Source organism: Salvia splendens, chromosome 8, assembly GCF_004379255.2.
Source record: "Salvia splendens isolate huo1 chromosome 8, SspV2, whole genome shotgun sequence".
In the NCBI taxonomy this organism is placed as follows: Eukaryota; Viridiplantae; Streptophyta; class Magnoliopsida; order Lamiales; family Lamiaceae; genus Salvia; species Salvia splendens.
In genome coordinates, this window is record NC_056039.1 from 29,409,519 (window position 1) to 29,426,557 (window position 17,039).

Here is a 17,039-nt window from a genome sequence, read left to right on the forward strand (position 1 = left end):
TTCTAGCCAACTACTTGCTTTGCTTCTACGAGTCTTATATCTTGACTAGTGTTCCGTTTCACAAGTTAAAAAATATGTATTCACTGTTTTCCTCAGATTTCATGAGTTTATGAACCATTAGCAAAACCATTAAATGCTTGCAAAAGTATTGGTTGGAAGGCACATGAAAACATTTTTATTTCTTTTCTCATGAATTAACAGATTTGCATGATATCACAAATTCGCAATATAAATCAATCGATCTATAGCATCCTCTCATGTGATGTGATCATATGGTCCATGTGAATCTATGACCTTACTTATCCATCTCAAAACGGCAAACAAAAACAAAATATTATATTGTGGCTGCTGGGATTCGAGCCCAGGTCTCCACGGCCACAACGTGAAATTCTTACCACTAAACTACAGCCACTTGATGCTTTCTATAGAACCAAGTAAAATATTAACATTAACATTGGCTTTCCCCAGGTCATCCTTGACTCTTGAGTATCACATTCTAGATGATACCCCATAACCACAGGAATTCCACTTTGGATTTAGAGAGAGACAACATTCGATTGATAGATATGCCTTAGCTGTAGAAGTATTGCGCATAAATGGTGGGTGTGTTGAAATAGAAACGAGTCGCATGAATTTGCCACTTGCTATAATAGTACTCAAAAATACTGCTACTACTATCATATTTCAACAAGTAGTCCAAACAATCAACAAATATGATATGCCTAGTAGTAAAATCATCAATTGTAACGTTGAATTCATTTTCTCAAAGGATCACGATTTGTGCTTCATCTTAAGAAATTTTGCAGTATATATTTTGGTTTCGTATTACACTCGGAACCCTGGTTAGCCGATCTAGGTGTTTACATAAATGAATGTTAAAACTCTTAATTCTTGTCCCACATCAACTTGGTGATTATCCTAACTCCTCTATATAAGTATGGATAACCACCCCCCCCCTTAGAAGGTCTTTTAAGAGGTGAGTGACTCATTTCTAATATTGAAGACGAGTGAGTGGTCCATTTCTAATAATGAAGACGACAAATGAATCGCTGCTTCTACATAGTAATTAAGTCACAAATCTGGGTATTTTTGCAAATAAAAAACCGCACAATATTATAATAATTGATTCTACTCCTAAGGTATACAAGTTTGATATAAATATTTAAGTTATTGGTTAAAAAATGCACCTCTCAAATCACTAAACTCATATATGAATTAAATAGATAGTACTCCATATCAGTATAACTATATTCTAGGCACACTAGTTAATAGGAGTAAACTAATTGTACATCAGTACATGTGATACATTGCTTTTTATAATCTAGCTAATATTTAATCCCTATAAATTAGGGTGTCATGAACAAAACTATATTACTACTCCATATCCATAACATAACAACATAATTCTACTCTAAGTGGGATTCAAGATTTCAATAAAAAAAACAAGCGACAAAAATCATTGAGGTGTACGTGTCAGAAATCTAGTGGGCAGAAGAGAAGGCTATCATACACGTCACGATATTGCAGATTGATTGGCCGATAGCATATCCAGACTCAGATAAGGCGCTTCCTCATCACACGCTCACAATCACAGATCCTACATTTCCTTTACTTTGGCCTCGGACTTAACACACTTGAAAAAACAGTTTTGAGTTTGAAGAATTATGGCTCAAGCTATGGCTTCAATGGCTGGCTTACGCGGCTCTTCCCAGGCGCTCCTCGAAGGCAGCCTTCAATCCAACCGCCTCAGCAGTGGCACCACCAGCAGGACCGCCGCCGCCAGAACCGGATTCAGCATCCGCGCTCAGCAAGCCGAAACCGAGACTAGCCGCCGCGCCATGTTGGGTCTTGTTGCCACTGGGATTGTCTCCGGCTCCTTCGTTCAAGCCGTGCTAGCTGAAGCCGCCAAACCCATCAAGATCGGCCCACCACCACCTCCCTCCGGTGGTCTGCGTAAGTATCCATCCCACTTTTTATTTCATTTCATTTATTACTCCCTCTATTCTTTATTAATTATGATATTTCTTTTCGGCTCGGAGTTAGATTATGAATACTGTGTTATGGATACTGAATAAAGTAAGTGAAATGTTACTTTTTTAAAAAAAAAAAAAACAGAAATGACTCAATTAACTTAGAACTTTTCAAAATAGTAAAATGACCCTATTAACATGGAAAAGATGGAGTATTGCATATACTTCTTTTTCTGCATGCTAGAAATGTTTTATTGTAGTAGGAGAAATATAAGTCTAGGCCCCCAAAAGTGTTATTGAAAATTAGATAAAAGTATGAAGACTAATCAATAATGGTTAGAAACTGAGAGAATGAAGTGTTGTTGCAGCTGGAACTTTGAACTCGGACGAAGCAAGAGATTTTGATTTGCCATTGAAGAACAGGTTCTTCCTTCAGCCATTGGCGCCAGTTGAGGCAGCAGCAAGAGCTAAGGAATCTGCGAAAGAAATCGTTGGAGTGAAGTCGTTGATCGACAAGAAGGCTTGGCCATACGTGCAGAACGACCTTCGTTCTAAAGCAGAGTACCTGCGTTATGACCTCAACACTATCATTGCTGCCAAGTCCAAGGAAGAGAAGCAATCTCTCAAGGAGCTCACTGGCAAGCTCTTCCAGGATATCAGCAACGTTAGTTCTAATCCCACTTTGCACATATATCCTCTTCGCCTTTTTAACATTAACAGGCTACTAATTAATGATCATTATATGTTTTGTTTATCAGCTGGACCATGCTGCAAAGATTAAGAGCTCCTCCGAGGCCGAGAAGTACTATGCCATCGCTGTATCTACACTCAATGACGTTCTCGCAAAGCTTGGTTAAATTAAACCATGTTGTAAGCATATGCATGTTTTTAGTCAATGGGATGCTACTTGTATGAATTTTCCATCATTTTCTTTCTATTTCCATCAAATACTTGTCCATTTGAATATATATATGGTTTCTGACATTCCGATAAATGAAACGTGAAGCTACTTCAACAAATAATTGCATCAAACGAACATTCATGGATATGTTTACTATATCATTGATAGGAAAAGATTTATCCCACAAGTAAAAGAACGATGCAAAAACGATCCTTGATAATCCTTGTCAGTGTGAAAATCTCCTTTGAATATCCAAATTGAAACAGAGTAAGTTCAAACTAACTGATAGAAAATAGAAATCTATAGGTTTCCATCTTAAAACCAATTGGTAGGAGTGAATCGTTAGACTTATATAGTGATCAATTCTCTTTTTACACCGATATGAGATATTGTTATACGTACATTTCTTTCCTTTGCCAACACTAACTTCGTATCCGGCTGCATACCTTGTAAACTAATCATGATCGGCCTATAATATACTCCCTCCGTTCCATGTTAATAGAGTCATTTTTCTATTTCGGAAAGTTCCAAGTTAATTTAGTCGTTTCTATTTTTGGCAAAAAGTAATTCTCTATTTTACTTTATTCTCTCTTCATCTCTCTTACTTTTTAACCATCCATTTAAAACACTATACTTAAACTCCGTGACGAAAAGAAATACTTTTATTAACAAGGAACGGAGAGAGTAGTATATATAAAGAATAGATATGTAAGATCAACAAATAGCATATTCCGATATTAAAAAAAAGAGTCATAAATTGTAAGAGAGCTGAGGTGCACTTTGAGAAACAATCGAAAGATTGACAAGTCGACAATTCAGTGGAAAACATTAAGGCCGAGCAAGAAATGTGGAAGATGTGAAAATCAGGCAGGAAGTGGTTGCTGTTGCTGATCTGGTTTGTGTTGTTGATGCGGATTCCGTTCATCATGAAGAACAGCAGCTGCAGATACATAATAGGCAACCACAAACAATCCATGAATAAAACACAAGATCCCTCCAATCGACAGCTGCCGTTGATGGCTTATCCCACAGTTCTTTCTGGATCTCGAGTTTGATAACGTTCCCGATATGAGCAGGATGAATGCAATTCCCAACAAAATCCTGTTGAATTCACCATTAGTTTCACGGTAAGCGAGCTATATAATCAGAGAATCAAATTAATACCATGACATGACGAGGGAGGCGGCTGCAAGTTGCTTGTTAGAGGAAGCCCGGTCGAGTTCCTCTTTGGAGCTGATGAAGATGCATCCTGCCAGCAAATTGGCTACAATGTGTGCCAGGCACAGCAAGACCACTGCAGCCAATCCAAGTTTGAAAGCCTCATAGCTCGGATCTCGGCACTCGAATATCCACACCCTAAGGTTTTGTACCTATATACATCAACTCATATGTTATTAGATAAAAGCGGGAGTGGGATTAACGAGATGAAAGGGCTAACCTTATTCTGAGCAACCTCGGCCTGTATGCCGAGAACTCCGGCTATGATGTCCAGAGCCATGATGAGGAGACACACCAGGAAATCCATGTTCCTAGCCATGGGCTGTGTTGTTGAGACTTGAGAATGGATGTGTAGGAACTGTTGGTTTAGTGTTTTGAGTATAAATGATGATGTAGCGGAATCAGAATAAAGCAGAAGAGGGGTAGCTGGTTTAATTCTTGGAGTAGAAAAGGTTTGTTTTGTGGTGGAAATGGGATGGATTCGTTTCATGCCGAGCAAGAAAAGCGTTGCATCTCCACACATGAGATGCAAAAACCAAGCTAATTTCTGTAAATTTTTGTAAATATTATTGTAAATTAAAAATATAACACCTTTATCTATACTTTATTCTCTCACTTAATACATAAAATAAAATTGCATAAAATTCTATATCACCCAATAAAGGATCATGTTCCTTGAAATGGATGGAGTAATATTTTTTTGGTACCAAAATTTAAGAATATAATACTACTGTCGTTTCTTGATTATATTTCCCTCATTTTTTTCTTTCATTAAATTGATTGTTATCCACTCGTGGATACCAATTTTCACACTTTTATTTTGTATAACAAATTAGTGTAACATTTGTACGATGCACAACCTTATATTCATTATATTTCTGTAAGTTGAAATTTGTATGTTTGATATTAATAATAGTAATTATATAGATATATGGGTTATAATAATATTGAAGTGTTGAAATAAAATAAAAAGAGTGAACTAAGCAAATGGTCCCTGAACTATGCATTAAACTTTAAAAATATAGTGGGTAGTCCATTAACTAAGGTGTAATCACATTTTTGATACTTTTCACTATTCATCATAATTTTGCAACAAAAATGCCCCTCAAGGCATGAAGGACATTTTTGGACTTTCATATCTACGTACTGGATTTGATATTTTCTTTATCTTTCTCTTTAGTACTAAATATGATATTTTCTTATAGTTTGAATACCTAAAATGATATTATTCACTCCACTTTTTTCAATTACTTTACGTCATATTTTTCTTTCTCTAAAAATTTTAGGAAGTAAAAAATTAAAATAAAAAAATACACTATGAAATTCTTAAATATGAAATAAAATTTAAAATTATAAATTTAATTATCAAAATAAATTTTAGCTAAATTTAATTTGATTCTGGTTCAATAATTTTTTTAATATTAAATATTATGATTAATTGAAAATTAAGATTTTAGTTTTAATTAAAAAAATTAAATTTTAATATTAAAAAAATAATCAAATCACAGTCAAAATGAAATTTTGCCACAAATTATTTTTATAATTAAATTTATAACTTTGATTTTTATAATTAATATATTTAAGAATTTTATACTACTTTTTATTTTGATTTTTTACTTCCTAAATTTTTAGAGAAAGAGAGAAAGAAGATATGACATAAATTGATTGAAAAAGTGAAGTGAATAATATCATTTTAAGTACTCAAACTATAAGAAAATGTCATATTTAGTACTAGAGAGAAAGATAAAGAAAATATCAAATCTAGTACCTAGATATGAAAGTCAAAAATGCCCTTCATGACTTGGGGATTTTTGGTGCAAAATTGTGATGAATAGTGAAAAAGTATCAAAAATTTGATTATACCTTAGTTCAGAGACTACCCCCGATATTTTTAAAGTTTAGGTACCATTTGCATGCAAAACGAATAGTTCAGGGACCATTTGCGTAGTTCACTGAAATAAAAATATAGTAAAATAAATCACGAATAATAATTATTCTCAATTTAGAGTAATATAGGTAAAAAAATGTTAAGCCAATTATGCATTTTTCAAATCATTAATATAATATCTAAAATTATATTTAACATCAATGAGACATGTATTGATTAGAAGTTTAGAACGTTTTGGATACATACTAGTACTAAAATATATTCACAATTTAACAATACATAGTACTACAATTCATAACCAAATTAAACACCATCAATATGAAATTATTTGTATATAATGTATATTGTCAAAATGTTGAAGTTATAATAATAGATAAACAAATAGTAAACTATATTATAAATTTCATTACATTAATACAATTCATCACATAAATCCATAAGTGTCTGTTACATCATATAAACTTCTGGTGAGCAGTAGAACTTATTAGAGCTATGTTTGTTAATTGTTAGCACCGTGGATTAGCTTGTGTTGTACTTCTAATAGCGAAGTCACTCCTGTAATGCCTATGATTATTTAACTTGGAATAAGATTAAGTGATTTTAGAGATTAAAGAGGTAGGATAGAAGGAAGCATCTATGTTAAGTTCTTTGTGGTAAGTGATAACACCAATAATTCAGTTTGAAAACATTCTATTTGCATGAATCCTTGGTGGCACGATTTAGGCAGCAATTGTGTTTCCTGTAATATAACAATTAGGTAAAGCAAGGGTTGATAAAATAGACTACAAGAGTCAATTGTATCTCCAATTTTTATAGCCTTTAAAAATATTACTATCCCAATGTACATGTTATTCAGTTTTGCTTGTTATTGTTGGGAATCTTGAATCTTGAGCGAGTGCATGTAGGTTGTGTTTCCATAATAGGAATTCAATTCAAGAATTGATCACATGCGCTGATCCTATGCTAAAGTGCTACTTTTGAAAAGTATTAGGATGTGCAATACTCATTCAATTTGTTTGAATGATGACTTTACTCGATTAGGGTTTATGATGTACTACTGATTATCAAAGAGAGACTGAATAATTTCAAGTTAATTAATATCCTAAAGTATTGAACATTGTTTGTTATTTGAATTTCTGCTCATTTTCGTCGGTGTGAGCGCACAAAAATCTGAGCAGGAGGCATGTGCCTAGCCTAGTTAATGTAAAGCATGACTATGGGTTGGTAAGAGCATTTAAATCTACTAAATGAGAGTATTTTCTTATTTATTTTATTTGAAGTTGGCTCATAAGCATTTATATTGAACAAAATTTGGTGTCAGATTGACTTTTGTTTTGGTTAGCTCTTGATCGTTTGTAGGAGCTCTTTCTACTTTTGTTCTAGCTGAGTAATGGAATTTTATTTTAATGAAGGAGATTAGATTTCTTCCTAAAGAGGGAGTGACGCATAAGAGATATGCGTCGTTCCTTAATGACGCACAACCCTTATGCGTCTTTCGTTAATAACGCACACTGGTTATGCGTCGTTTAAAGACGCATAATGGTTGTGCGTCTTACCCCAAAGACGCATAACCCTTATGCGTCTTACCCTAATGACGCATAACCCTTATACGTCACGCTGGTAAGCATTCCCGCCTGTCACCCAGGTGACCCGGGTTCGATCCCCGGCAATAGTCACTCTTTTACGAAAATAAATCATAATCTACAAGAATAGTCACTTTTATATGCAAGTATAATAATAAAATGAGCATATAAGTACAAAAATATATTTATATTTACTATAAATAATTAAATTAAAATTACTTTAGAACACAAAATTCATCAAGACCACGACGTCATTTTGGTATAATTCTATTATACTAATATTAGCATAACTAAACATATAAGAATACTACCGTAAAAAAGAATAACCATACAAAGCTAAGTAATCCGATCTTGGAAATGTAATCATAGAAAGCTAATTAAACATGAAATGCAATAGTATGATATTAAAATCGTACTCAATTATTATAATAATGCATTACTATAATTGTAATACTAATAATTCAATTTATAATTAACTATTTATTAATATAATTATTATGTTATCACTTAATCTTATTAAGAAAATTTTAAAATAATTATTAAAATTTAATTATTAATCCAACTATCATATTAATTCATCATTGATTGAATTTATTTATCAAATACTAATCACTTAAAAAAATGCGCTGTTGCCAGCAATCGAACCCGGGTCACCCGAGTGACAGGCGGGAATACTTACCAGCGTGACGCATAAGGGTTATGCGTCACTAGGGTAAGACGCATAATCCTTATGCGTCTTTGAACGACGCATAACCCTTGTGCGTCATTAATCAAAGACGCATAAGGGTTATGCGTCTCTCTATTAACGACGCATAACGGTTATGCATCACTCCCTGAGTCGGAATACAACTAATCTCCTTCATTAAAATAGAATTCTATTAACATGCATTATCAAAAATAGAATTGTTCCTCGTTTGTAGTAAACTAAACACGATATGCGTTGTACCATGTTTTATTGTGTGTCAAGGCTATAAAATGAAAAGTAGTTTGTTCAATTAGTAAGGCTCATTAGATTCTTTGGTTCACAGTGTGAGCTATTAATCTAACCAGTTCTGCTCCTAATCTGTGCATTGTTCCAATAGGTTTTCCATTCAAAATTAGATTTGATTCGTGAGGTTTAATTTTGTCATAAAAATCTAGCTAATTTAAAATACTCGTCTTGTCTTGTCTTGTCTTATCTAATTTAATTTGTTTTACATAAGGACAATCCGAAAATTAATATTGTGATTCTATACACACATATGACATATATAATGATGTAGGGTCATCATAAATTCCAGTTCCAGCGTAATGCTACACTACAGATTAGTACAGAATATAAATCCTCTGTCGACCCACAAAATGGCTAGCACTGAATTGAATAGAATACTTAATTAGTACGTATATTAGAATTCAAAATTATTTAAAATAACATTTCTGTATATTAAAGTATAAATTCATTATTATGAATGACACAATAATTTAAGTAGAATAGTTGAGTGTGATAAAATATATTGAAAAGGTGATTATTAATCTTCTCTTCGAAATTTTAAAAAAAAAGAAAGATTTGTACTTCTAGTTAGAGCATATCCAAGAGAGAGTGCAAATGGAGAGGTAAAGAGAAGTAACTATCATATTTACCTATTCTTCATAAAATTTCATGTTCCAAAGGAAATGGTATTTGAGTAGGTATTATACCTTTTTTCATTTTGAGAATGTATCTTTACCTCTTTTTGATAAAAAAAGGTAAAAAGTTAGTTATTTTGAGAAGTCCATTACTTTTTAATGAGGTATAAGGCCATCCACAACGCTGTTCCTATACCGTTCCTTAAACCACTATTTGAGGGCCCCACTGTACTTTTTTACTCCATTCCTTAACTAAGGAACGGAACCTGCAACCCTCCGTTCCTTAACCGTTCCTTAAATTACTATTCATTCTATTTCAATTTTTATTTTTATTTCCAACTAAATTAAATTAAATAAACACACTTTATTAAAAAACAAACATACTTTATTAAAAAACAAACATACTTTATTAAAAAACACACAATATTAAAAAACACACAAACAGATCCTCCGGCTCCTCCTCCTCATCCTCCTCGGGTGCCTCAGACGCAGCCCTGTAGCTTCCACCGCCTCGGCCTCCTCCCTGAGTGGGTTCAACGGGGATATCCTCCCGAATCTGGGACAAACCCTGGGAAAGCTGCGAGCGGGAGCCTCGAGCGTAGGCATCCACATCGAAAGTGGGTGGTTGGTACCCACCCGGCGTCGCCGACCCCTGCGTGCCCGGCGTCGATGACCCAGAACCACCAAGTGTGTTGTACATGGTCTCCCAATCGCCGAACGCGTTGAGATCCCACCCTCCGGCGCCGCCACCACCGTAATTGCCGTCGCCGGACATTTTTTGAAGAGATAGAATATGAAAATTGGAGAGAAATTGATGTTGATGTAGGAAGAATAGATGTGTAGTTGTGTATAAAATGAATGAATTAGGTGTATTTATAGAATAAGAAAATAAAAATAAAAATAAAAATTAAAAAAATTAAGAAAAAGTTAAAAAAAACGGTAATGTTACCGTTTAAAATTTTTTTTTTTTTTAAAAAAATTCGATTTTTATATAAAAAAAAATAATTATTGCGTCATTGCTGACGTGTCCCACTCGCGGGCCGGCGAGTGGGAAGCACGCACGCACGGGGATCGGCCACGTCGCCCAGGCGCGTGGCGGCTTGTTCCGTGCCGCGTTACGTGCCGTCGGCACCCGGCACGGAATGGGAACGGGACGGGAGCGGAATGCAGCGCCGCAACGCGTTCCGCAGCGAAACCGTTCCGGCGGAACGGCACGCGGAACGCCGGCGGCACGCGTTGCGGGTGCTCTAATAACATATTTGAGAAGGTAAATGAGAAATATATCTTCTCAATATACTTTTCCCCCTTGGAGATGCTCTTATACATCGTCACCACTTTGCAAAAAAATCTTTTTATTACTGCAATATACTTACTACATACTAGTATGTAATTACTAAATTCATTGTACTAAAAAAATTTTAACTAAAATTTTTGTCACGTTTAGGATGTGAACTTTGGTAAAAATGCATATTTTGATTTGTACAACAGATTCAATAAATTACATACGGTGCAATAATAAGAAAAAAATAAATTACGGATTCAAAATTTGAAAATATTATTTGGATCAATAACAAAGACTACAACCGATACGCATTTTCAGTGGAACTCGACAAACCTATGTCGCCGCCCAAAGGCCATCAAGCTCTGCATCTGCTCCACTATACATGGAGATTTCAATATTCTGTTTTAGTTACATTTTCACAAGAGTTTCAATTCTCTTCCCCAATATATATTTATGAAAAAACTTTATTATAAATCAGAAGTTTGGGAACTTAAAAATACTGAAAGTTCATTTATTTATAGGTCAATATCCGAATTCTGAATATAATAGTTAGTAATTTCACATATATATAAAGATAAAATTACATGCTTTATGTGTGTATTACAATTTAAATCTAATAAACCCCAAACATGACCTGCCCGACAGCGTTAGCTTTGACCCGTGTTTGAATTGTCGTTTTCTGCTAACTTGCATGTCTTCACATTAGAGGTAAACATCTCATTCCACACTTTAATAAATTAGGTGCGAGCGATTGCGAGTTTGGTCCCTCGTTTTCCGAGGGATTGAATGCACTCATCCCTTCTTGTTATCTCCATCTAGCTATCAATCAACCCACACAATTGTAATCCTTTACCAAATGTAGCCTAATCCTTCGTATCTTCACTGTCAATTTAATTCCATATATCCCAATTCAATTCATTTCACATCAATATTTTCCTTCTTAACATTGATTTCAGCGCGTGGGAGAGTTTGAATTCCAAAGAAAAAAAATACATCAAGACAAAATGGATGCTCCACGATTCTAACAAGGGGATAAGGAAGGAAGGAAGGAAGGAGAAAATGCCCGCTGTTTGGTTCGCTTTGAGGAGGACAATGAAATGCAGATCGGAGCAAACCGACGTCCATGATCCGGATGCGGCGGCGAGCAGCAATCTGAGCAATATCTCGACGAAGAGGTCGAGCGGCCGCGGCGCTCGGTCCGGTTGTTCGAGGTCGATTTCGAATCTGAAGGACGTGATCAACGGCAGCAATAGGCACACGGAGAAGCCCGCAATCTGCAGCCCGAGATCCATCGGCAGCAGCGAGCTTCTCAATCCGATCACTCACCAGGTCATGCTCGACAGCGCCACGTGCGAGCTCAAAATCAGCGGCGGATACGGCGCCTCTGATTTTGTGGGAGTATTGAAGCCGCTCGGCCAGGGCACCAGCCCTGGCCGAAGGTCCCCAAGTACAAGGGGTGCCGCCTCGTCGACGCGGACGAGATCTTCATTCGGAGGCCTCTTCTGCCCCAAATGCGGCGACCACTTTGTTAGATGGGAAGCTCTCGAGGCGCATCACTTCTCCAAACACGCAGGTTTGCAATTCATAATTTTGAATAGAAACAGAGTTTAGGCTTCTTAAGCGTGGGTGGCTGGGTCCTGTTAGGTTGCTAACTATCTTAAATTGCCTTCATTTTGACATCTTTAGCATAGGCTGATTAACAAATAGTTAGCAATTGATCACATTCCTCTAAAGCGTTGTGTATCTCTGTGTTTAGTTAGTGAAGTAGGCGAGGGAGAGTCTTCTAGAAGGATCGTGGAGATAATCTGTCGAGCGAGGCCCGACACCGCAGAGACCGGAATCGAGAGGATTCTGAAAGTGCACAACATGCAGAAGACATTGGCCCAATTTGAGGATTATCGAGAAGTGGTGAAAATCAGGGCGAGCAAACTAGCTAAAAAGCATCCGCGTTGCCTGGCCGATGGGAACGAGCTGCTGAGATTCCACGGCGCGACGCTGGAATGCCCCATCGGCTTGAAGGGGTCGTCCAGCCTATGCGCATCCGAGAAATGCAGGGTCTGCCGGATTCTACGAGACGGGTTCGTGGGGAGGAAAGAGGGAGTGTTCACGGCGTCAACGAGCAGCAGAGCGATCGAAATGGTGGAAGGGGATTCGTCGCTGAGGAAGGCACTCATAGTTTGTAGAGTGATAGCGGGAAGGGTGCATAGGCCGTTGGAGAATATTGAGGAAATGGTTGCGCAGTCAGGTTTTGATTCGGTTGCTGGGAAAGTGGGGGCTCATTCCAACATTGAAGAGCTGTATTTGCTCAGCGCAACAGCTCTGCTTCCTTGCTTTGTAGTCATATACAAATGTTGAATTTGAACATAAGTTTGATTGGCCTTCCACTTGAGTTTTAGTACATTCTATGAACTCTGCTACATTCGTTATACTCCAATTCTTTCGCCCAAAGACAGGGTTGATTTAGTATGATTCTCTTCACTGGGGATTTACTTTAGTCATTTTGTTTGTGTGTGTGTTGGATGACTAGATTCGGATTTCAGATGTTAAATGTAGTGAATATGTTGCTTACGCAATAATGATGACACGAGTATATACTCCTTAGAATACTGTAGTCTTATGTTTTGTTGTTATTTTGTATGCATTACAATTTAATCGCATTAAGCTGATTTCAATTCATTCTTAAGTAGTTAAAGCCTTAAAATGGAGACGACAGTCAACTGGCGTGGAAAGGGGTAGTCTGGAATCAGTTTGAATGCAATAAAACTCGAAGTTGGATAGTAAGACAAAGTCAGTTCGCTGCTTATGGTTAATTGAGATTTTGTTACTGGTTTTGGTTTTGAGTGTGTTTCGTAATCAGCTATAATTGAAAAGACTAGTGATTTAGACACATAATGTCTTTATGCCATAATTCTTATGTTATTTTGCCATAATCTTAATTCAAGTATGGACTAATATACCCTTATACTATTTTGGAGAGAAATATCTTAGATTATGATAATTAAACTAAGCATGCTTATTATGCTCATATTAATAGTATTCATGGTTAATGGTTTAATTAAAGTACTTAAAGTCTTAATTACAGTATTTGTAATTTTAATTAGAGTATTTTCTGTACATATATACCATTTAATTTTATGAGAAAATACTCGTGATTTGAAAAAATATAAAATTTAAAATGATTGTTCTTACAAATAAAATTTATCAGTTTATTTATAAAATTATAATCTTGATAATTTAATTTATTAATACTATTATTTTAATTAATAAAATTTATTATCTAATAAACAAATTATATTGTTATTTTCAAGAAAAGTTATTGCTTTTTGAATAAAATTTATTATTTTAAAAGGGTCAATAATAGTTTTCTATTTAACATGTGATGACTCAAATCTTTTGGTCTATTGGATAGATAGAGAGCCTGTTATTTAGTACTTAATTGTACTTCATCATAGAATAAAGAGTATTGTTATTGGAAATAAAATTTACATTTATTATGAAAAATCATAGTGTTTAATATATAAATTTATTCCTCTAATATAGTTTGTTGCAAATAAAAGTTATTTATTGCGGACAAAAGTTATTTATTTTTTATATTTTACAAGAGTTATTATAATTGTGAAAAAAAATCATTTTAATTAATAAAATATTATTAAAATAATCAATAAAAGCATTATTGTAACAAATAATAGTTATAGTTCTAGTTAAATAAAATTATTGTTCCAATAAATAAAATTTATTATTCTTATGAGTAAAATTTATTATCCTTGTACATTTTTTGGGAATAAAAGTTGTTGTTATTGCAAATAAAAGTTCCTATTATTGCAAATAAAAGATTTGGATATAAAGTTATTATTCTCATAAATAAATAATTTTTTCTAATGAATAAAAAGTTAGTAGTATTAATTTTGTGAAGCGACAAAGTAAAGGGAATTAATCAAATGCGTATTGTAATTTGTATGTTATAAAATGATATAAATAATTTTTTTTATTGTTATAGAAAATTAGAAATGAGCTAATTGGAAAAGAGATAATTTGTTGATGGAAAACTATAATTGGAGAAAAAGAAAATGAGATTTATTGATGGAGAATTATAATTGGAGAAAAAAGGGAGAATTTCTTGATAGACATATAATTAAAGAAGAGGAGAGAGAACTTAATAAAAAAATGAAATAAAAATCTTTGAAATGTTATTAAAAGCTAGGCACAAATCTCATTAAGACACTCACCTTCCTTAATTGAAGACATACATACGTTTTAATGTTTTATACTATTAAGGGTAAAATAGTATACATGTAAAACATTAATTTAGTAATTAACACAATATAATATAGAATTACTACTTTAGCCCATGGCAATGCCATTATGTCTATAAATCATTTCTCAATTGAAAAATCGACCGGTTAGAACTAAAAAGTTTAAAATAAATGAGATTTTGTTACTGGTTTTGAGTGTGTTTCGTTATCAATAACGGATATATATAACAATGAAATAGTTTTGTTTTGTTTATTTGGTTTACGATTAACAGTATATTCTTTTTGGGGTGGGGGGGTGGGGGTGGTTTAGGACAGGGAGAAGATGTGGTATGGACTATGGTTGGAAAATTTTGGGGCTCTTTTTTTATCTTCTAGTGAATAATTAATACACCTTTCATTTTTCTAAAAATAAAATTTTTAAGAATGACACAGAGTTTTAACGCAAAATTATTAAAGTAATAGAGAAGAAGAGAAAAAATGAATAAGATATTCTACCTTGAAAAATTTTCCATTGTTCTCATATAGTATTGGTATTTTAATTGATGTTATTTGTTTTCTCAATCAAAAATTAAAAATAACAAAATATGAAAATTGTAAAATAAATTGTGGCGGATTGTTGGGCTGATACTATTGCAATTGGGCTGGAACTTTTAATGTTGACGTGGCAAATTTGGGGATGAGTCCACTAAGCCATGTACTTGAGATGTCTAAGCCCAAACGAGAATATTTTAATTTTTTATACTGTATATTATACTCCGTATTCATTTTACTACGATATATTACTGCCTCACTAATTGAAATACATAAAATCCCAAATGTTATGTGTTGAAGAAAGTGAACGTTGTCACAAGTAGGTTTAAATAGAAATATGTATGTATAGAAACACATGTACACATCTATTTTTCACATCCACATCCACATCCTGATCCACATACTTCCTCCGTCTTACCACAAGTGATGGATTTCTTTTAGGCATAGGATTTAAGAAAATGATATACTTACTCAGTCCCACCACAAGTGATGGATTTCTTTTGGGAACGAGATTTACGAAAATTGATATATATTGAGTTAAAGTGGAGAGAAGAAAATATGAGAGATGAAAAAGTAAGAGAGATAAAGAGAGAATAAAGTAACACAGATGGGATAAAGTAAGAGCATCCACATCGGTGTCCTTGCCGACGGACGTGCTCTTGCCGTCGGCAAGGACAAGCCCTGTCCGCCGCTGTGCTCTTGCCGACGGCAGGGCGCTGCTCTATGCATAGAGCACGTCTGTGCCAACGGCAAAAGCACGAGGCGTCGACGTGACATACTCTGATTGGCCCGTTGGTTTATCATTTTTATTATTATTTTTATAAAAAATCGAAAAAATCAGAAAAATTCAAATTTAATAAAAAAAATATTTTTCATTCCTAATAAAATATATCCATTTTTTCCACACTTTTAATTTATTTTTTCATTATTTTTACCCCAAAATTCATACTTTCATCTATAAATACTCTCATTTCAAAAATAAAAAAAATGACATTATACCAAACAACTCTCTCATTCTCAATTTTTAGGATTTTAACTATGTAATTTTTAATTTTTAGAATTTAATTATATAATTTTTAATTTTTAGGATTTTAATTATGTAATTTTTAATTTTTTTTATAATTTGTAATATTATTCCGGGTAATTTTAATGCGTTTTAATATTGCGGAAATATTTTTATTTAAATTGAATAATAGAATGGTAGGACCCTTGACCTTGTCCTTGCGGAAGAGCACGGATGTGGGTGTTGTGCTCTTGCCTAAGAGCATGGAGTAAAAGTGGTCTGGGCTCACATCCGTGCTCGTTGGCAAGAGCACGGATGTGGATGCTCTAAAAGAGGTTTAAAGTTTTGTCTTTTGTTAAAAAAAGAAATTGATCACTTGTGGTGTGACAACCCAAAATGGAAAGTTGATCATTTGTGGTGGGACAGGGCGAGTATATTGAGTTAAAGTGGAGAAAATAAAATATGAAAGAGGAAAAAGTAAGAAAGATAAAGAGAGAATAAAGTAAAAAGGAAGGCATAAAGTAAGAGAATGACTAAAATAAGAGAGGGTTAAAGTTTTGTTTTTTTATAATTTTTTTTGTTAAAAAAGAAATTGATCACTTGTTGTGGGACAACTCAAAATGAAAAGTTGATTACTCGTTGCGTGGACGGTTTTTTTGTCCAATAAAATTTGTGGTTGGCGTTATTTTGGATTACTCATAGATTTAAATACATATTGTAAATTTAATAAATGTTTCACTCAAATACTACTATACACATGTTTTTTCGTCCAATAAAATTTGTGGTCGGCGTTATTTTGTTTTAC

The 17,039-nt window shown here is 34.1% G+C and overlaps 3 protein-coding genes and 1 non-coding gene across 4 annotated transcripts; 2 read left to right on the forward strand and 2 right to left on the reverse strand.

The window, feature by feature from the left end:
- Window positions 1-340: 340 nt before the first annotated feature.
- TRNAH-GUG lies at window positions 341-412 on the reverse strand. The gene has a single exon. It is a non-coding gene; the product is annotated as a tRNA-His (tRNA).
- A 1,162-nt stretch (window positions 413-1,574) lies between these two features.
- On the forward strand, window positions 1,575-2,964 carry LOC121745596 (oxygen-evolving enhancer protein 3, chloroplastic-like). Its single transcript, XM_042139557.1, has 3 exons — window positions 1,575-1,953; window positions 2,339-2,634; window positions 2,729-2,964. The coding sequence occupies exons 1-3, from the start codon at window positions 1,665-1,667 to the stop codon at window positions 2,825-2,827; spliced, it is 684 nt and encodes a 227-aa protein (XP_041995491.1). The 5' UTR covers window positions 1,575-1,664; the 3' UTR covers window positions 2,828-2,964.
- A 614-nt stretch (window positions 2,965-3,578) lies between these two features.
- Window positions 3,579-4,514, reverse strand: LOC121744062. The gene is made up of 3 exons (XM_042137503.1): window positions 4,310-4,514; window positions 4,036-4,241; window positions 3,579-3,972 (listed from the first exon to the last, which is right to left on the reverse strand). Exons 1-3 carry the CDS (start codon window positions 4,406-4,408, stop codon window positions 3,735-3,737), a joined length of 543 nt encoding a protein of 180 aa, XP_041993437.1. The 5' UTR covers window positions 4,409-4,514; the 3' UTR covers window positions 3,579-3,734.
- A 6,692-nt stretch (window positions 4,515-11,206) lies between these two features.
- Window positions 11,207-13,058, forward strand: LOC121743502. Its single transcript, XM_042136810.1, has 2 exons — window positions 11,207-12,020; window positions 12,204-13,058. Exons 1-2 carry the CDS (start codon window positions 11,456-11,458, stop codon window positions 12,800-12,802), a joined length of 1,164 nt encoding a protein of 387 aa, XP_041992744.1. The 5' UTR covers window positions 11,207-11,455; the 3' UTR covers window positions 12,803-13,058.
- Window positions 13,059-17,039: the final 3,981 nt, after the last annotated feature.